This window comes from Papio anubis, chromosome 11, assembly GCF_008728515.1.
Source record: "Papio anubis isolate 15944 chromosome 11, Panubis1.0, whole genome shotgun sequence".
Classification (NCBI taxonomy): domain Eukaryota; kingdom Metazoa; phylum Chordata; class Mammalia; order Primates; family Cercopithecidae; genus Papio; species Papio anubis.
This window is the reverse complement of record NC_044986.1, coordinates 37,292,401-37,313,361: the sequence shown is the minus strand read 5'-3', so window position 1 is coordinate 37,313,361 and position 20,961 is coordinate 37,292,401. Positions and strand designations below refer to the sequence as shown.

The 20,961-nt window shown below is 42.9% G+C and overlaps 1 protein-coding gene across 2 annotated transcripts; it reads right to left on the bottom strand.

The window, feature by feature from the left end:
* Window positions 1-1,320: 1,320 nt before the first annotated feature.
* OPALIN (oligodendrocytic myelin paranodal and inner loop protein) lies at window positions 1,321-17,514 on the bottom strand. Of its 2 annotated transcripts, XM_017944168.3 has the most exons (7): window positions 17,047-17,429; window positions 13,867-14,019; window positions 13,367-13,402; window positions 9,480-9,512; window positions 7,810-7,929; window positions 6,369-6,425; window positions 1,321-4,193 (listed from the first exon to the last, which is right to left on the bottom strand). In XM_017944168.3, the coding sequence occupies exons 2-7, from the start codon at window positions 13,897-13,899 to the stop codon at window positions 4,017-4,019; spliced, it is 456 nt and encodes a 151-aa protein (XP_017799657.1). In that variant the 5' UTR covers window positions 13,900-14,019; window positions 17,047-17,429; the 3' UTR covers window positions 1,321-4,016. The 2 variants fall into 2 exon arrangements, with proteins under 2 accessions (XP_017799657.1, XP_003904104.1); XM_003904055.4 differs by lacking the exon at window positions 13,867-14,019 and having other exon boundaries at window positions 17,047-17,514.
* Window positions 17,515-20,961: the final 3,447 nt, after the last annotated feature.

The following is a 20,961-nucleotide window of genomic DNA, read 5'->3' as shown; positions in this document are numbered from 1 at the left end:
TGGTAGAATTTTATCAACATGGTTTGTTCTCGCTCACAATCAAATCTTTCAAATCATTTTAGCCTGGAAATGAAAGTCTATGATACATTGAGTCTCTGTCATTACAAATCAGATTTTAAGCCCCAGGGTACACTCAGGCTGTCCTCCAGAGGCCCCCATCCATTTTAGAAATAAGTTCTACAGCCTATTGGACAGACTCAGCCAACTTCCAAAATGTTCCCCAGTCTCACCTGTCCAGTTTTAGTATTTTTCACCCCTTAACTTGTTGGAGTTCAGGTAGCCTCTCTAGAGGATGGAGGAGAGAAGGTTTTTTTCTGAGTTTTACTTGGAGGTACAGCACTTTAATGTATGCCTGACATAACCAGACTTTTCAGTCATTTGGAATTCTCAGAGGATTGAAGTGTTATGCCCATTTCTCCTTCTCCTCTAACTGCAGGCAAAGGAAAAAGAAAGAGAGTATAGATTCTTATCTCATTTGAGCCTGAGAGAGCTAGTTTTATGTCTTCGAGCTTAGAGGCAAAGCACCTGTATAAAAGCTTTCCTGATATTATTTCCTTGGATGGAGATTCATATTCAATTGGGTGGAGAAACATTTCCACAAACGTTTAGCATTTTCGTTATGCCCCCAACATTGTCTTAGGACCTGGCAGGTTGTCTGACATTGGAAGGAAGCCAGTGCACATTTGTTAAATCAATTCATGCATTAAGCAATAATTCTCATCAAGATGGTGGGAGTGCAAAGATTATATGACTTCGCAATCTTTCAAAAATTAGTTATCACTTTTTTGTCTTCAATTAACATCGCAATGTTGCAGGGAGAAATGCCTTAAGCAAAACTAATCATTGTTATTTCTTGGCAAAATAAATAAGTAACTATCTCTGTCCACCAGCAGCCAGGAACTGAGAAGAATCATAGAGGGTATAGAAGGCTGTGCTGATGGGAGTGAGGAACAGGCAGGCAGAAGGAGTGCTTTGCAGGGTTTGGGGAAAATCAAAGCAGAATGTTTGGACCGGATGGATGTCACTTTAGAGACAGACCAATTCAAACACCAGATGATACAGGAGGAAATGAGACCCACACACATCGTGCAACCTGCCTAAGGTGACTCTCAACTTACCAGCAGCCCTGGGTTAGGGAAGCAGAGCTTCTGACTTTGGGTCTCATCACTTTGCTTACCACACAGGGCTGCCCTCCATGAAAGACTGAACGTCTTCTAGCCTGGCAGAGAAAGTGCCAATATCGGGAACATCCCTGGGATAATCTTGGTTCCAAGGACAGGGCCAGTGTTCTCTAATATAGACAAAGAAAAGCCGCAAACATTTTGTAGGTTCATAAGAATGACCATTTTACTTTTCACTTCATTCCAACATAAGTTCTTGGGTATCATAGCAGAAGTAAATGACAGAAATGCTGAACCTTTCTAGTTTAATAGAAACAATGTTTAAATAAAGATTCTAAGCCATGGATTATAAGTAGAATTAAAATAAGTGATCCAAAATACAAGTCATCCCTCACTTTTAGCTACATGGCTTAGTCACATGCATATTTCAATCCAGCTTCACAACCACTCCATGGGCTAGGGGGATGAGAACTGCTGTCTCCACTTCACAAGTACAGAACTGAGGCTCTGGATGATCAACAATCGGCCCAAGGGCTGACACATGTAAGTATCAAAGCCAAGGCCACGGCTGAGTTCTCAGTAAATCCAAGGTCCTTCATGACATGCAAGAGAAGTACAAGCACCAGGATGACTGGGCACGTCTCTTTAGAAATGGCTAAATCTGCTTGTTTAAGGTAATTAGATCCAGAAGACTTGGCACAAAACTGAGTTTCAGAAGGGGCTTTGAAGAGCAGGTGTTGACATGTGGCAGAGACTGGGTTTATAGAACATGTTCTTGGTTATTCAGGGAAGAGGGGCATGCTTCTGAGCAATCAGAAGCCTTGTGTGAGAAAGGAATATTTCCTGGGATATCTGTGTGGCTCACGGAGCTGGTGGATGAACTTAAGATGCCCTGGACCCAGGCCTTCCCACTGGGAGGAACCAGGCTGCCTGGAAGCCTCCTCATGGGAGTGAAAGTGAAAGCCTGTCCCAAGCTGGCTGAATAGCAGGATGTTGCTCCTTGGCCCATTCCTGTGGTCCTGTCTCCACCCACTTGGGTCCTCTTGATTTTTCTTTCTGCCACACAGCTTTTCCCCATGATATCCAAGGACTTGGGTCTTTTCTCCATTCCCACAGAATAGATAGAGCCCTCATTTCTAATAATACCTTGGAGAAACTCTTGCCTTCCCCCAGCCATCTTTACTTTCAACACACACACACACAGAGTCCATCACAGAACTGCCCTCTTAAATACTCTCTGATTACAGACACAAGTAGGAGCAATGAATGATGTGTCTCCTAGCCCAGCTGGGTGGTGGGGTAGCTGACACATGCTAGAAGGAAGTCTGCCCAAAGTCACAGAGGAAATGAAATTTGTATTGAAGGCAAAAGAAGAGTACAGAAGGGAAAAAAAAAAAAAAAGGCTGGGGAGGGATTGGAAAATGGGAAGAGGAGTTACTGGGATAAGAGAACGTTGGAGGGTGGCCTATCCTGGAGTAATCCACACCGAATAAGGCAACCTGGTTATAGTTTGCCCAATAGGCTCCATGAGCCAACACCACTTGAAGTGGCCTCTCCTTTTCCATTTGGCCTCCTTGGAGAGAGTCCTCAGCAAGCTGACGTGGCAATGCTATGCATGGGCTTAAGGGCTCTTGTTTAATCTGAAGCCTTTAAAAAACAACATAAAAGAAACTGTAAGTTTAACAACTATCCCTAAAGCACAAAAGTTAAAGTTATTTGAGGAGCTGCCACCAGAGGTATCATGATGTCTTACTTTAAAAATTAAGCAAAATGTTTCATTGTAAAGACAAAGTGTTGTTTTAATATGAAACATGAATTTCCATCAACATTAACATCTTTAAGGTTAAATGTAATACCACCAGTCTCTGTATTTGGAATTTGGAACTTGTAAGAACCTGGCTTTTCCTGATTCATATGAGGACAAGATCACACCTAGATTGGAAGATTCACATGCTACCAGCAACACCTAGAATCATCTTTAGATAACAATTTGGACCACAGGCCTTGCTGAAAGTTTGCCCTAAATGTTCCCTTGTGTGACCCAGTGACTATGGGGAACAAATGCTGTTTTAAAATAAAACTAACTATTTTAAAACTAGCTATTTTATCAGGCAAGCAGTATGGGAAGAGGTAGGAGGAAGGGGGCAGAGAGAGAGAACTAACATTTTGACTGGCAACTAAGTAGCAGACACTTCCCTTTATTTCTTATTTAATCTTTTCAATTATGACATGAGGCAAATATTTCCCCTCCTTTAAAAAAGCAAAAACTGAGGCTTGGAAATGTTAAACAACTTCTCCAAAGTCGTACAGCTGCTCAGTGGTAGCTGTGACTTAAGAATCCATATTCTTTCCACTGCTGTATGACGTGACTGAGCCATGTGCTTCCCTGTGGTCAGGGAATGTGTGGTTCCACGTGATTTCTACCCTGAGATATTCAGAAACAATTAACTGCTTCCTCTCATACATCCTGCATAAGTTTCATTTATATCCCAACTTGCACCAGGCTGACCTTGGCAACACTTCCATGAAAGTCAGAGCTGATGGCTTTTTTGAGAAAAAGGATATGAAAAAAAAAGATGAGAAGGCAAGATACTCAGAAACCAAGCCCCTTTCCCAAAATGACAAAGAAAAGCAAATTCCCACTGGGAGCAGGAACAGGATCTAAGGACCCCATCTGGTGAGTCACATGTACTAACTAAAGCACAAGGTCTGAGAGTTGGAATTAACCATGTTGGGGATGTCCCCTAAAGAGACAAATCAGCCCCAAAGTGTTCCAGATCTGTAAATGAAATTTGGATTGATTAAGAAGCAGCTTGGCATCTCTCCTCTCCAAGTACAAAACCCTGGGTTTTCAACCCTGTTCCAGTGCCAGGTCTGCTCCTTGACTGAGCTGCATCATTCCAGGCTCAGTCTCGGCACAAGCCACCACAATCCCCTCCTTCTTTCCATTTCTATAGTAGGACGGTAAGGGTCATGCACAGGTTCCTCGCTTCCTGCTACAGTCTTCACATATATGTGGGCCTCTTGTGCTCCCATCGTATTCTTCTCACGTGTGGGTGATCTCCTAGGATTCTTAAGGAAACAAATAGGTTTTTTTTAAAAACGACTGCAGAGAATTCCTCCGTACAAGATGGACTAACAGCAACCACATTTACCCTCCCACCTGAAATAACCAAAATCAGACACAACATTTGAAGCAATAGTTTTCAAGACACTAGACAACAGGCAAGGAAGGACAATGGTCCTTGAGAGACAGAAAACAAATGAGGAGAGACCCACAATTGCCTGATCTTACTGCTTTGGGAGAGCTTTCAGGCCACTCAACTATCTTTTGTTTATTGTTAACAAAGTATCTCATTTTTTTGTCTTTTAATTTTTAATCTATTTGTGAATTTATATTTAAAGTGAGTTTTGTAAGCATCATATGGTTGGACCTTGTTTTTATAACCAATCTGAATATCTCTTCCTGTTAATTTGGGTATCTAGACTATTTACATTTAATGTGATCATTGATATGGTTAGGTTTAAATCTACCATCTTGCTATTTATTTTCTGTTTGTTCCACCTGTCTGTTTGTTGTGTCTTTTTAACTCTTTTTCTACTTTATTTCATATAGATTTTAGAAGGACCTCATTAAGTTCCATGAAAAAAATTGATTGGGATTTGTATTGAAATTACATTTATTATATAGATTAACATTGTTTGATATTGTAATATTATTAACACTTTCTATCCAGGAGCATGGTATATAACCCCCATTATTTAGGTATTATTTAATAGTTTTTTTAACCAAAGTTTTATTATTTTCCATAAAGATATTACATATTTTTGTTAGATTTATTCCATAGCATTCTACATATTTTCATTACCAATTACCATCACAAAATGGTAATTTTTAAAATCGCTTTTTCTAATTGTTGTTGATGTTGAAAGTGTAAATTACTTTTGTATATTGATTTTTGTATCCAGTAAATTTGTTAAAATTTCTTGTTAATTCAAGTAATTTTTCTGTAGATTTAGCTTTTCTTTTCTTTCTTTCTCTTTTTTTTTTTTTCGAGATGAAGTCTCACTCTTGTCCCCCAGGCTGGAGTACAATGGCGCGATCTCGGCTCACTGCAACATCCGCCTCCCAGGTTCAAGCGATTCTCCTGCCTCAGCCCCTCCGAGTAGCTAAGATTACAGGCACCTGCTACCACACCTGGCTAATTTTTGTATTTTTAGTAGATGGGGTTTCACCATGTTGGCCAGGCTGGTCTAGAACTCCTGACCTCGGTGATCCACCCGCCTTGGCCTCCCAAAGTGCTGAGATTACAGGCGTGAGCCACTGCATGCAGCCAGATTTAGCTTTTCTATGTCGACAATCATATCATCTGCAAATAATCACAATTTTGTTTCTTCCTTTTCAGTGTTATATTTTCTAATTTTTTTTTTTTTTTTTTGAGATGGAGTCTCACTCTTTTCACCCAGGCTAGAGTGCAATGGTGCAATCTCAGCTCACTGCAACCTCCACCTCCTAGATTCAAGCGATTCTCTTCCCTCAGCCTCCCGAGTAGCTGGGATTACAGTCGCCCGCCACCACACCCAGCTAATTTTTTTGTATTTTTAGTAGACACAGGGGTTTCACCATATTGGCCAGGCTGGTCTCAAACTCCTGACCTCAGGTGATCCACCCGCTTCAGTCTCCCAAAGTGCTGGGATTACAGGCATGAGCCACTGCACCAGGCTTATACTGTCTAATTTTTTTAAATCCTACTTCATTGACTAGGATCTAAAGTATAATATTGAATAGAAGTGGTGTTAGTGAACATCCTTGTTTTATTTCTGATCTAAAGAGAATGCTTTCTACATTTTACTGTTAGGTATGACGTTAGCTGTATTTTTTTTTTAAAGACATCTTCTTTCAAGTCAAGGAAGTTCCCATTCCATTTTTAGTTTGCTGAGAGTTCATATCACTGTTACATTTTTTTGAACTTTCTTCCCCTATTGAGATGGTCACGTGAGTTTTCTATTTTAGTTTGTCAGTAAAATAAATTATATTAAATTGATTTTCTAATATTAAAGGAAGCTTGAATTTCTGTTCAGCCAATAAAAATGCACTGAGAACCTCCTTTGTGCTTGAACTTCCTCTTGGTCGTCTCCTTTCCACATGTGCTCATACTGTGCTTCTTTTGTGCGTGAAAAGCTTTAAAACACTTAGCTTGTTTACTGTGTAAATGGTATATAGAGAGTATAACCAAGAGTTCTTACCTCAGATATCTTGGGATTGTCATCAATTTCTGAAATTTCACATGGTCTGTCACTTTCCTAAATTGGAAAAAAATAATAATAATAAAAGAAAGAAAGAAAAAGAAGTGAAGGGGCATAGCATTTGACCATAACTATGATTAAAATCAGTGGTTTTTAAATCTGAGTGTGCATTAGAACAAACAAAACAAACACAGAGGCATCTAATAACATCCCCACCTCAAACCAAACCAAACCCATACCCAAGCCAAGAAATATCATTGTGAGTTTTCCAAAAATAATCCAGGGTGAGAGTAGAGATGAACAATATTGGCCATGAGTTAATAATTGGCTTCATTATACTCTCCTCTCTATTTTAGTATAAGTTTGAAATTATAATTAAAAAGTTGTTTTTGTTTTTTCAAGATCAGTGCCACAGCTTTGTCATCCAGAAATTCTGATTTAATTGGCTTTAGTGATTGGAAATTTTGAGCTTCCTAAATAATTTTAAAGTGCATTAGAGGTTGAGAAACTATTACTTAAACAATACCACCACCAACCACAACACGTCTTAATGTGTTTAAAATTTACAGCTTGTCAACACATCTTTACACGTAAAGATGTTCATCATCCATTATCTCATTTCATCCTTAGAACTTTCCCTACCTCTTAAAATAGGGAGGGTAGTTTCTATGACTCCTGTTTTGGAGTTGAACTAACCAAGTTGTCCAGGATCATATAAATCATAAAGGGGCAGAGTCTGGTTTAGAACCTCAATTTTCCATCTCTTAATTAATGCTTACCCATATGATAACAACTGTGAATGCGAATAGAGAATGGAGTTAGAACCCAGAGTCCACGTGACGCAGTTCTGTCACAACCATGGAACCTTGTTGGATATGGGTCTAGGTGGCCTTTGAATTCTAAACACAGTCCCTAGAACAGTCTGGCATTGGGGGCATGGATTGGATGGGGAGGATATAGATTCCCTTGTGAATTATACATGTTCAGATGTGTGAAAAAGGCAAAGATAGAGCCACGTACTTCTGGATACATTCCTACCATGGACACCTCAGCCCCTCTTCGTCTTCTATCTTTCCTAACATTATCTCCATCCTCTCTTTGTGAAGCTTGTGCACTTTTGTTTCTCAACTTTAGAAAGCACACCCACTGTACAGACATGTGTTTGCCATGGCAACAGACATCCCTATCCACTGCTACTTTTTGTTACCCCAAATACTATCCTTGCCAGGAATTCCTCAACTGACCTGAAGAGTTGATGACAAATCAGCTCTGTTTGGTGCCTAATGTTGTGTCTGCAGTGGAAATTATGGCCCAGAAACTTCCAGCATCCTGTCCTCAGGAAATAGACATGGGCCCTGAATTCTGACACCCTTAGTCCAAAAGCCAGTTCACTGAAATGCTGCCTGCCTACACATCTGGACCCAAAGAAGCTGGTAATCACCTCCATGGCCTCAATGCTGCTTCTTCTTCGGTGAATCAAAGTAAATAGTAAAGCCACCAGCAGGGCTGTGGCCACCAGGGAGGGGATGGCCGCCGCTAATCCAAGAGAGGGCCCGCAGTCCTGGCACAGAATGAAAAGCACAGGGTCAGGGGAAGCCCAGAGTCTTCAAGAATAAAGGAAAAATTCAATAGAATAAAAATAAAACAAAAAATCTGCATGGATCACAAACATCATCTACAAAATCAAAAGGGTAATGAAATAATGTGCAAAAATGTTTGTAACACACATGAGAAATGACTTACTTTCATAGGACTTAATTTAAACAGTTTAAATCTATTGGAAAGGGTAATGATCAAATAGAAAAATGGGCAAACGATACGAACTGGTATTCTTTAGAACAGAAATACAAATGTCTCCTCAACATAGGAAAAGCTGAGATACAAATCAGAGCAACAATTAGATGCCATTTTCACCTGTTTGGCTAAAAATAAAAGCTTTTATTATATACCACACATTTTTTTTTTTTTTTTTTTTGAGATTGAGTCTCGCTCTGTCGCCCAGGCTGCAGTGCAATGGCATAGTCTCGGCTCACTGCAACCTCCACCTCCTGGATTCAAATGATTCTACTTCTTCAGTCTCCCAAGTAGCTGGGACTACAGGCACCGTGCCACCACACCCAGCTAATTTTTGTATTTTTAGTAGAGATGAGGTTTCACTATATTGGCCAGACTGGTCTCTAACTCCTGACCTCGTGATCTGCCCGCCTTGGCCTCCCAAAGTGCTGGGATTACAGGCGTGAGCTACCGTGCCCAGCCATACCACACTATTTTAATAAGAATTTTAAAAAATTTATTTGCACTTAATGTAAATGATGAGTTAATGGGTGCAGCACACCGACATGGCACATGTATACATATGTAACAAACCTGCAGGTTGTCCACATCTACCCTAGAACTTAAAGTATAATAAAAAAATAAATAAAAGTGACCTTTAGCCTTTCAAAAAAAATTTATTTGCACTAAATGCATTAACCAATTAATTTTCAAATTCCTATTTTGCTTTGATTGGAGTGGAAATAGTCATGCTTTTAGTCACATAAGTTTTCAGATTTGCAGACTATCTGGAAATATTGAAGATCATCTGCAGAATCCCTATAAAAGTGCAACTCATTTAATAATGGATTCACCTTCACTTTTGGGGGGAATTGATTTTATTGAAGAATAATAAAAGTATATGAATCATAAATATATAAGTTGATGACTTTTCACATGAGGAATACACCCATAAGACCAACACCCAGATCAAGAAACAGAACATTAGCAGCATGTCAGGATCCCCCTCAAATCCCTTCCAGCCTCCTTGTGCGTGACCGCTATTCTGAAATCTATTGCCATAGAGTAGTTTTGTCTGTTTTTCAGCATAAGATAGATGCAAATATAAGATATACACTCCTTGTGTCTGGCTTCTTTTGCTCAACACTTTGTGAAATCCATCTGTGATTTCGCATGTTCTCCCTCACTTTTGAGCTGAGCTGGTCAAGAATAATTGTTGAGCCAGATTCTGTGCTTAGTGACAGTTCACCTATCAAACTTTAAAGCTCAAAACAAATGCACAAGACGGATGGAGCATTATTATTATCCCCATTTTATAAATTTAAGTGTTATAGTTACCGTTTCTTTCCCACTTGTAACAGGAGAGGATGTCTGTATGGAAAAAGAACATACATTGTAAAAGAACAAAAAGTCTATAGAATACACAGTATATAAGACAATCTGCCAAAGGTTAGGCCATAAAGCCTAAAGTTTATCCCTTTGCTAAACTTTCTGTTAACAACTACCAAACAGAACCTAATTCGATTGCTTCCCAGGTAAGAACTGGAATATAAAATTTGGCTACCAGGAGAAAAGAATTAGGAAATTCAGGCAATGCCTTCATTATTCACCCTGCGGATGTGCCATGACACATTTTACAACTCAAAAGGGCTTCCTTGTGTCCCAGTCAGCACACTTGGCACACTTTGGGCCTACTTGTCCCCATTGCTAGAAGGGAAACACATATAAACACTGGTGGAAGCAAGGCTCTTTAAGGAAGCCTTGCTTGTTTTCAAGTAAGTATGTGACGAAGCAAATGGCAGAAGTTGTCAAACATCCATGCTCCTGGGGATAATTCCAGATGAAACGAATGCATTACATGCTTCTGGTTCACCTCTTAAGCAAGGTTATTGGATTTCACTCATCTATAAGATATTTCAGGCAAGAGTTTACCTTGATTAAGAAATCTAAAGGAACAAAGTTCTGCATGAGAAACTGTGTAAACCACACTGAGTGGTATGCTGTGGGATTAAGAGCACAGGTCCTGGGCTCACACTGCCTGCCATAGAACAGCCAATTCTCCATTCACAAGATAAGGGGCTGCCTGTCTCCATCTATACAATATCTATAGGGATAGTAGTAGCTGCCTCTAGGGTTATTAGGAGGATCGAATGAGGAGCAGAAGTATGAACTCTTGTTATCCCTTTATACTTTGCAAAGCTCTGTCCAGATCTGTTATTTATTTAATACTCTCAGCGATCTCATCGAGTATATTGGAGTCCTGGGGCTTGGACTTTTGACAATTATTAACTCCATTTTACAAATAAAATGTAATAGATCTCAGAGAAGTTACGGGACTTGTCCAAGGTTTCACAGATAATCATAACTCTAAACTAAACTTGGGTGTTTGACTTCCAAGCTCAGACCTCTTTCCCAGAGAGCGCCCATCAAAAGAAAGTTTTGATGACCAGGCACTGACACTTGGTACTTAAATGGTTGTACTTTGACCTAATCACAATCTCCCCCACCCCCACATTACTTTAATCCTGCATTTCCCTAAAGTGTTCTGTTTCTAAGGGCAGTAGGAAGAATCAGCCATTGTTTCAGGTAAGGCTTCCTGTCTTCAGAGTACAGAAATATATTTAGGGTGGCTTTGACCAAAAAAAAAAAAAAAAAAAAAGGAAGGTGTTAACTCTAAGAATATAGTAGTGTTCCATGGAGCCCAAGGGCAGGTGGGAAGCTGCTTTCTCCAGGGACTGGAGCTCGGAACGGGGAACTTGTGTGAACTGAAGGCACCCTCCTTTCTCCTTCACTCCAGAGCAGCATGGCCTCCTGCCTATACTGTTCTCTGCTGTTTGCTTCTCTCTTTCTCTTCGGATGGGTTTTTCTGCCCTCATAAACTTCTGCTAATTGTACCAGCTAATGCCATGGAGCACTTAGGATGTGCCAGGCTGTTCAAGAATTTTTCCCATGTTGACTTATTTATTCTATACAACTGCCAGTGAACACTAATGGGACTATGATGATCTCATTTTACAGATGAGAGGAGCGAGGCACAGAGAAGTGAAGCAACTTGTGTAAGGTCACACAGCCCTAGGCGACACCCCCCCCACAAGCAGTCTGGCTCTGGGATCCACGCTCTTAACCACTGTGCTACATGGCCTCCATGGCCTAATGCAGTGTCTGAGCCCCATTTTTCATACTTGACAGTTCAGTATAGACTGAACTGACAAATTGACTGAATTTGACATTTCAGTCCTCAGCAGGGAATGGTCAGCAGGGAGCCCTGTTCCAAACTCCCCACAGAGATCCAGGTGTCCACCTCTGTCCCACTTCCCAGGGCACTGGCATTCCCAGGCTACCCAGCTGCACTGAAGTGGAAGGGTTATGCAGGAGAAATGTGACTTCCAGGCAGGATGACCTACCATCCCCATTGTCCAGAGAGCTGCCCAGGACTTTCGGTGCTAAAAACAGACAACACCAGGCAAAGCAAGATGGTTGGTTGCTCTGCACGGGATCAAAGGGGTGAAGAGACAGTTCTCAGAGAAATGAGCTGTTAACCACGAAAGTACTCCAAAGGGTGATGACTGGCCACATAAGGGCCCTCTTCCATCCTACTCACCCCCACTCCCCAAAAAATGGCTTCTTGCTTCTCTGCATTCTCTTGATGTGATGGTCCAAGATAACACAGAATCTGGAGTGTCTATGGACCTGCTGGGTTCCGACAGCCAGGGGAAAGTTCCAGCAGTGATGGAAGGGAAAGGTTTTAACAGGAAAAGGAGGAAGAATTAGGGAATTAGCCTGAAGCCAACAGGCAGAAGCTGAAGCAGGGAAGCAGAGCAAGTTGGGGAGGTTCAGAAGTGCCCCCTACCAAAGGCTAGAGCAGGTGCCAGTGTATTCAGTTCACAGAGGTCTGGGCAGACAGTAGTGGGCACCACAGGTCCAGCAATAAGTCACCAGGTTCTAACTTGATGCTACTCTCTAGAACTATGCCCCCATGTTTCAGTAAAATGAGCACTGGCTTAGGAGTCCTTTTACGGGTAAGAATCAGTTTATTCTCTTTGAATAATCATACAGCTTATCAGAAAAATGTGGCACAGGCAAGCCCACTAAAAAACTGAGCCAGAAAAATGCCTTGCTCAACCATAGCAGCACTGCTGATCAGATAACAACCTTGGCTGTTAGTGTTATCTACATGCAATGTGCAAACAGAAGATGGAGGATCAGCTGTGGACCGAAACTCTACCATTGACAGTTGAAAACCTCAATTTTGACTTGCAACTAAATGCCATAATCAAGAGCCATAAAATGTTCATTCTTGTTGACCCAATCATTCCCGTTTTAGAATACATATAAGGAAATTATCTTAAATGCAGATGAGGATTCTCTATAATGCCATGTATCACAAAGTTATTCCTAATGATAGTTAATCAACTAAAAAAAAATTAACTTGAAAAACTATTATGCGATCATAATACGATCACATGATTATGTGATCAACCATATAACAGCTATGGTTATAATGACTAGTGGAGGACATTTAGATATAAAATTATATAGAGAGTAAGGAAACAATAGTACAAAGCAACAAAAGTCAAAATTTATGTAACGCCAAACAGGACAGGAAGGGGTTATACCAGTTTTCTGCTGATGAGAGTTTAGATGTTTTATTGTTGTTGTTGTTTTCCTATTTTCGTTTTCAAAATGTGTATTCATAAATTTTATAATGGAAATAAATTATCTCAGCACCTCTCAACTATTCCTGAGTGCGTTTTGAAAGTCTATGTAAATGGCCGGGCACAGTGGCTCATACCTATCATCCCAGGACTTTGGGAGGCTGAGGTGGGCAGATCACCTGAGGTCAGGAGTTCAAGACCAGCCTGGCCAACATGGCAAAACCCCGTCTCTACTAAAAAAGTGCAAAAATTAGCCAGGCATGGTGATGCGCGCCCATAATCCCAGCTACTCTGGAGGTTGAGGCAAGAGAATCGCTTGAACCCAAAAGGTGGAAGTTGCAGTGAGTCAAGATCATGCCACTGCACTCCAGCCAGGGTGACAGAGCAAGACCTTGTCTCCAAAAAAAAAAAAAAAGAAAGAAAGAAAAAAAGAAAAAGAAAGAAAGAAAAAAAAGAAAGTCTGTGTAACTTATCACTATGTGTGAGGTTTATGTGAGCTCTGGAGATCTACTGTAAATTCTGCACTGGTCTTCTCTGCGTTGCCTGGTGAATGGGGGCTGCTGTACTTACTGTGTTCGCCGGCAGGGTGAAGTTCAGTGAAAAACTCTGCAAGATAGAAGTAAATATTAAAGCTCCCAGGGATGGTCAGCAAGCTCCTGACTTCCTCAAACTCACTGACCCTGGTGGATTCCGAGAGGTCATTGATTCTATAGACTCAGCCAGCCCCCATCATCATGCCCAATCTGGGCCCCAAAAGAAGGAAGGGGAGGAAAGAAGCCTGTCATGAATTCCTCCCTCAGCATCAAGTCAGTCTTGCCACCGCCCCCGACCAGGTCCTGAACCAGGATCAGATGAAGAGGCAGCCTGCAAGGCTATTGCCTGAGGGGTCCCATTCATAAGGGCCCCAAACACTTACTAGAAATTCAGCAAAATGCTAAAATTATGTTTATTCCCCTAGAACTCCTTTGAGAGAGAAAACTGGTGAATTTAGAAGTACTTTGTGTTTTCTCCTTGGAGTAGAAGGTAAGACCCCCAAAGGGCACGGTCTGACAAGAACACCTGATCCTTACCTGGGCAAGGCAAGGCTTCTGTTTTTGCTGCATCTGAGGCAGAGGTTCTAGGCTGCTGGAGCTGAAGTGGCCAGGAGGACAGGCGAGCAGCGAACCCTTCTCTTTCCTCCCCTCACTTAGTAGCTGGTCTCATCTCTCCAACAAATATGGAGTCTAAATTTAAAGATCGTGGGCTCAATGGAGCACCAAATAGCCTGCCCAGGGCCTCAGGTGGCTCCTTTCTTCTCCCTGTCCCCAGTCCCTGTTACTCCAGCTTTTCCAGGCTGCTCCTTACCAAGTCCTTTCCCTACCTAAATTGGAATGATGGGTAGATCTGTTCTGACTCAGCCGGTGAAACTATTTTCCCCTCTTTCCCTGGGTGGAAGTGGTCTTGTTCCCACTTTCCGGACTCTCAGCCCTTTGGGTCCAGCCACCCTGGATTAATGCCTCCTGGCTGGGCCTTCCTTCAGCCTTGGCCTCCCTGACCCCCAGAGATTTCCCTGGGCTTGGCCTATACCACAGCTCCCCATCTTCCCAGCATCCCAAGACCAGATTCTGTCATTCTAGAAACAATACATTTACTAAGTTTTAAAATTAAATGTTATCCAACAAGAGGAATGTTGTGAAACATTAAAAAATCCAAAAGAATCATGTTTCACACCTGAATTACCTGAAAGATCATCTCTCTCAAAATCCTCATTTTCCAGCAGAGGAAACTGAAACCCAGGGACTCATCAAAAATCACTTCATGGACAAATGAGAATAGTTAGAGCCTATGTCTCAAAACCAGTCAATGGGCTCCGGTCTGTGTGACTCAACCCCAACCCGAAAGACAGTAACAGAGGAGCTCACCCCAACACAGGCAAACTGGCAAAACACCTATTTCAGCTGACTTACTGATGGGTTGGAATTCAGATGGGTTAATGAACAAGAAAATCTTTTGTGAACCAGCAGTGTTTTAAGCACGTAGAATGTGTAAGTCCCCTTGGCTTTTGCCCCAAATATTATGTCCTTCAATCAAGGTGGCCCTGCTCAGCTAGCACGCCTCAGTGGTGACTCTGCTCACTTCTCTGCCTCTTGGCAATAGGACACCCACATTTTATAGAAAATAAACCAAGCCTCAAGAATTTGAACAGGTTTCCCAAGTCCAAACAACTACTTAGCCATCACCAGAACCTGAGTGTCCTGGTGACAACCTCTTTCCACCATTCTGCAGGGCTTCCAAGCAACTCCAATAGTCTCTGTGGATGAATCAGAGCACCCAGGCCAACAGCACTGTGCACCTCTGCTTCTGGGATGATGTTGGAGCACAGGGATGTCTGGGCCTCTTAGGTCAGGGGCCTCTTGCTCGAGGGACCTAACCACCTCTCTTCACACTAGCACCAAACCAACAGGTGCTGCAAGGACACTGGATGGTCGCTGCACTGAATGCAGCTGCCCAGAGCCTTATCTCATCAGTGGGCACCGAGGACTGATGTCAGCAGCCCTAAGACAAAGCTTCCTTTGGGAGGACAGCAGAAGAGGGCGTGCAGCAACAAGTGGGCCATGCATGCGTTGTTTATCAACACTTGGATGACGGAGATTTTGGCCAATTTTAGAAAGACACTCATATTTTGTAGAAACACAGTACAGTGCTCTCATGGAGAGAAAAACATCGCACAAATTGGGGTGGAGAAGAATCTGATGCAGTGCCCTTCAGAGGCACAGCTGAGTAGGGTGATGCAACCCTGGGCTTGGAGCCACCTGATCTAGATTCGAGTCCAGACTTAGCCACTTAGGAGCTGTGTAGTCTTGGATAAGTCACTCAAACTCTCTGGTCTCCATTTTCTCACAACAAATCTATTCTCCAAGGCTCAGTTTTCCCATTCTCAAAATGGGATGCTATTAACTTGCCTTGCCCACTTCACAAGATAAGACCTAAGGGAATACCGTAACATTGTCTGTGGCAGCTCCTTTCTCCCAAACTGTAAAACGCCCTCTGTGTTTTAGGGATCACGTGGTAGCATATTCTTTATGGCCTGGCCAGCACAGAGCTAAGGATAGGAAAGTTCTTGTGGAATGGAATTGCAAGCATGAGTTAGCAATAATCAAAGTACTAAAATTTGATACAATGCAATTATTGCTTACTGCTAGTCTGAGCGCTACGCAATATCTACACAATGATTCTGAAGGCATTTTGGGATTTCAGTGACTGAACGTCCTTCATTATAAGTTTGCAGTTTGTGAGAGAAAGGAGGAACAGACAGGATAAAAACTTACTGCTATTGAAGGTATGCTGGGTATAAGACCCCGTACTCACAACCTCCCCATGAAGGGAGCACTGTTATTCCTACATTATACCTGTGGCAACTGAGACCAAGATAGGTTTTTGCTCACCAGCTTATAAGTGGTAGAGATCAAGTTAGATCACAGATCTTCCTAACTCCAAAGACTGAGTTCTACTCCTTTTAATAATCCTTTTTGTGAGGGAAAAAAAAAAAAAAAGATTCCACAAGAAAGTGAGATTATGCAATATTTTTCTTTTTGTGTCTGGCTTATTTCACTTAGCATAATGTCCTCCAGGTCCAAATGGGACAAACATGGCAAATGACAGGGGCTCCACCTATTCTAAAGCTAATATCCAATTGTATATATACATATAAACCAGAGTCCCTTTATCCATTCATCCACTGATGGACACCTAGGTTGTTTCCATAATTCTTTAGTAAATCACAGAACCCTCTTCTGTTTTCTCTTCTAACTTAGCAAACTTCATTTGATTGAGTCACAACCAAACATGTATCACAGGTAAACAAGAAAGATGGAAAATTTCTGATCAATGATGACCATCCATGTTGCTGATAATGGAACAAAAAGCCAGATTAAACAAGTAAGACAGGTAAAATCGCTGATCAGATCCATTGCTTCAACTAGAAAGTGAACATAAATGAAACATCTACTCTGCACTCTTTTATGTAGGGGTGGGGGTTTAAAAACAAACCTTAATATCAAAATAAAAGACAGACAAGATCAGCAAATATTCAGTGAGAAGTTTAAAAAAGTATTAGTATTTTGCATAGGCGAAAATAATTTAAAATCAAGTCCGTTTGCTTCATTGTACATTTAATTGAATTAGGAGATGTGAGCTTTAGAAGCCTGGGAATTGTTCTTCATAGTAAGCAATGAAGGTTTGATTGAGAAGAGATGCCAGTTCTCACTCACCATTTCTGATAGTCTCCCAAGAACCTTCTTCGTACACTGCCTTTGGCAAGCTCCTTTCTCGCTGGCGTTATTGGCTTGTGTCTTTCATTTGTAGGAACAGTTAGCTGACAAAGCTGCAGAGGCAGGCTGAGAGGTGGCTCCAAGAGAACCCTAGTCAAGCCATTTATGGTCAGGGGAGTAGCCAAGCCCTCAGTCCATCCCTCGGGAAAGATGGGCTGCTGCTCCATGGCCACCGTGTATGGCCTGGTTCACCCACCCTCTTTGCCTTGACTTTTTGTCCTTCTTACTTTTCAGGCTGCTTTCTTGGCTATACCTCCATCTCAGCAAAGAAGCCACAGCTGGCCTGAGAGCTTGGGGCCTTCTACAGCCTGCAGCTCTTTGGAAACAATGGGTTACACAAGGCTGAGGCTGGCCACTCCATCCCCAGCTAACAGAAGCCCACATTAACCATGTTACTGCTCATGATGGAGTCAATGTGTTACATGGACAACAGCATGGACGTTCACGATGTCTGGAGGAGGGGTGGGGGCCCATTCTGTTTCAGGAGTAGCACTGCTGGGGGCTCCAGCCGCCTCAAGGTGCTGCACTCACTGGACAATGAGCTGCCTGGTGTGAGTTTGGCCTCACCCCCTCTCTGTTTTTGCATTTTGGGTGGGAAGCTCTCTAGACCTGGAGGAAGCCATGGACTTGGGCTGCTTTGTAACTTACAATTTCCCTGTTAGGGATTTGCCTCTTTAAAATGGTGAATGAGTTGCCAGTAAAACCACAGAATTAAACCAATGATTTGGCCATTGAAATGAAAACCACTGTGAAAGGAGCAGACAGGAATGTAAGGAGAGAGCGACTCAAGTGAGAGAGGAGGCCGTTGCGTTAGATGACTCTGGGAGATGACACTGAAGCTGTGCATGAAAGGTGAGAAGAAGGCAGACATGTGAAGGGTTGAGGGAGGAGAGTCCCAGGCAGAAACCACAGCAAATGCTAAGCCCTGCAAGCTCGGTGCACTCGCAGAACCCGAAGGAGTGAGTTTTAGCCCTTTTGATGCAGCATGGGAGGGCATGGCAAGATTTTCACCCTTAGGGCCTTTCCCAAGGGTTTTTCAGTGGGAGAGATGCATGATGTAATTGCTGGTGACCGAGATTGCTAGGGCTTCTCTGTGGAGTGAAGATTACAGGGGAAGAGAGTGGAAGCAGGTGGCTGGCTAGTGGAGTTCAGGTGAGTGATGAAGGTGGCTGCTGTAGGAAGAGAGCAGTGAATGAGTGTGTGACTAACTGCGGAGGTGGAGCCACTGGCATTTGATGATGAAAAAACTATGGGGCAGAGGAAGGGAGAGGTGAGGGAAAGAGAAGAATAAAGCCAATTCCTGGGTTTGGGGCTTGACTAACAAAAATGGAGACACTATTGGCTTAGGCAGGTAATACTGGAGAAACAGATTACCCTTACACCTGAGTAGCCTAGGGGCTGTCCAAGTGGAGGTGCCAAGCAGGCAATTGGATAAAGGGGGTCTGGGGCTGAAGGCATCCGTTTGGAAGTGGCCGGTCTGTGGATGGTTTTGAAGCCACAGGTGTGCATGAGCAGGTAGACAGGACAGAGGACCAGGATAGCTGCCAGGGGTTCACAGATATTTAGCAGCCTGGAAGAGGGGGCGTCGCCAGCAAGGAGAGTTGAGTGAGGCAGGAAAATCAGAGAAGTTTGGGGGTCACAGGAAGAAATTTGATTCAAGAAGGGGAATGGATGTTGGTTAATTGTATCAACTGCTGCTGAGAGGTAGCCTCCGAAAAGGCCAGAAGAGCCTTCTGATTCCCAGTATGAGGGTTGCTGGTGGCCTTGACAAGAGCAGTTTAGTGGCATAGTGGAGACCAGATTGCCTTTAATCAGGTGGTTTTTGCATCCTGGTTGCATACCTGAATCACCTAGGAGGCAGTAGGGGGGCTGGTTATAAAAACTCTTGATGCCTAGAACCCGCCCTCAGAGACTCTGACTTAATTGATCAGAGTGAGGCAGGGGCATCCCCAGGGGACGCTAATGAGCAGTCAGGGGTGACAGCTGCTGTTCTAATCCGTTCTTAGACTGTGGTAATCAGCCACCTGCAACATGGCCGACACTGACGCTATCCTCAACAAGACCAGTGCCGCCTCTGCCTCGTGGGCTTCCAGTTTCCAAGACTCCACAGTGACAGCCTAAACTGAACCTACTGGTGACAACATGGTCTGGAGAGATATATGTTTGGAGCCACAGCTGCCCTACTGGAAGCTGCATGGTCTTAGGCAAGTGAAATAACTTCTTCCAGTCTGAGTCTTTTAATCTGCAAAGCGGGGATGATACAATTTACAGCAATTAGACTACTTAAATCAGCACAGCTTGTACAAATGATGCTTTTAATTTTCCTTGACTGGCATAGAATCAACCTGGACCACAGAACTCCAGTTCATGGCCCCAGCACTCTCTGGCAAGGCTGTTTGTGGATGGGGAGGGCCAGTGAGGTCCTTTTTGGCACTTTTGTTTGCTGTGCATCCACTGATCCATAACTCTCCCTTCTGACACATTAGCTCTTTAGAGGAATTGTTGACATCTTCAGGCAAGTGGTGCCCCTGCCTAAGTGTCCATCAGTCATGATCGCCTGGTCACAAGCAACAAAACCAGACTCTGCTTAATTTTTTAAAAAGAAGAATTTGGCCGGGCGCAGTGGCTCATGCCTGTAATCTCAACACTTTGAGAGGCCTAGGCGGGTGGATCACCGGAGGTCAGGAGTTTGAGACCAGCCTGGCCAACATGGCGAAACCCCATCTCTACTAAAAATACAAAACTTATCCGGGCATGGTGGCGCATGCCTGTAATCCCAGCTACTCAGGAGACTGAGGCAGGAGAATTGCTTGAACCCAGGAGGTGGAGGTTGCAGTGAGCCAAGATTGTGCCATTGTACTCCAGTCTGGGCAAGACAGTAAGGCTCCATCTCAAAATACAATACAATACAATATAATACAATACAATACAATACAATAAATACAATACAATACAATACAACACAATACCACAATACAATACAACACAATACTAAAAAGGAGAATTTATTGACTGGGTATAGTGGAGCTCTCAGAAAGAAAAGAGAGCTAGAGAACCAGGCTCTGGAAAGACAGAGTGAGATTGCTCCCAAGCCTTCAGGATCAGCAACTACCAGACAGTCTTTTGGAGGTGTCCTTCCAGAGAAAGTGAGCTCCAAAATATCTCAGCCCTTTTGCTTCTCTGATCAGGACTCCAGTCCCATGAAGAGGACTTGGTTGGTCTGGCTTGGTTCATATGGCCAAGGATGAGGCACCACCTGGCTAACAGTCCCCCCAATGAGGGTCCCTCCAATGGAAGAAGAGGTGGTTCTGCAAAATGAATTTGGCATTGTTACCTAAAGGAGAAGGAATGGATGAAGTGAGTAAGCTCTCCTTCTTTGGAAGTTAGGCCTGGAAATCATCTCCTTAGAAACCACAGATGGAATGCCCTTAGTGGGAGAAAGGTTGGGGCCACCAACTCTGAGAATCTCGGATCATTTATATTTTGTCACCATTTAAATTTGTACAAGCCCAATCACATGGATGGTCTTCCCTGCAACAACTGGTCAGCTTAAAAAGCTGAACCATTCTAAATGACAGGTGGCTGTCTTAGTCCGTTTGGGATGCTAAAACAGAGCACCACAGACTGAGTGGCTTATAAACAACAGAAAGTTATTTCTCACAGTTCTGGGGGCTGGGAAGTCCAAGATCAAGGTGCCAGGAGATTCAGTGTCTGGTGACGGCCTGCTTTCTGGTTCCTAGGCAGCTGTCCTCTCTTTGTGTCCTCACATGGAGGCTGAGGGATCTCTCTGGAGCCTCATAACCTAATCATGTCCCAAAGACCCAACCGCTCAATACTTTTACGTGGGGGGCTGGG

Coding starts and splice junctions, on each gene's coding strand:
- OPALIN (XM_017944168.3), bottom strand. CDS start 13,899: ATGCAGCAAAAACAGAAGCCTTGCCTTGCCCAG. Junction 13,403..13,866: donor AGAAGCCTTGCCTTGCCCAG/GTAAGGATCAGG, acceptor TCTATCTTGCAG/AGTTTTTCACTGAACTTCAC. Junction 7,930..9,479: donor TTACAAGTGGGAAAGAAACG/GTAACTATAACA, acceptor ATTCTGTGCCAG/GACTGCGGGCCCTCTCTTGG.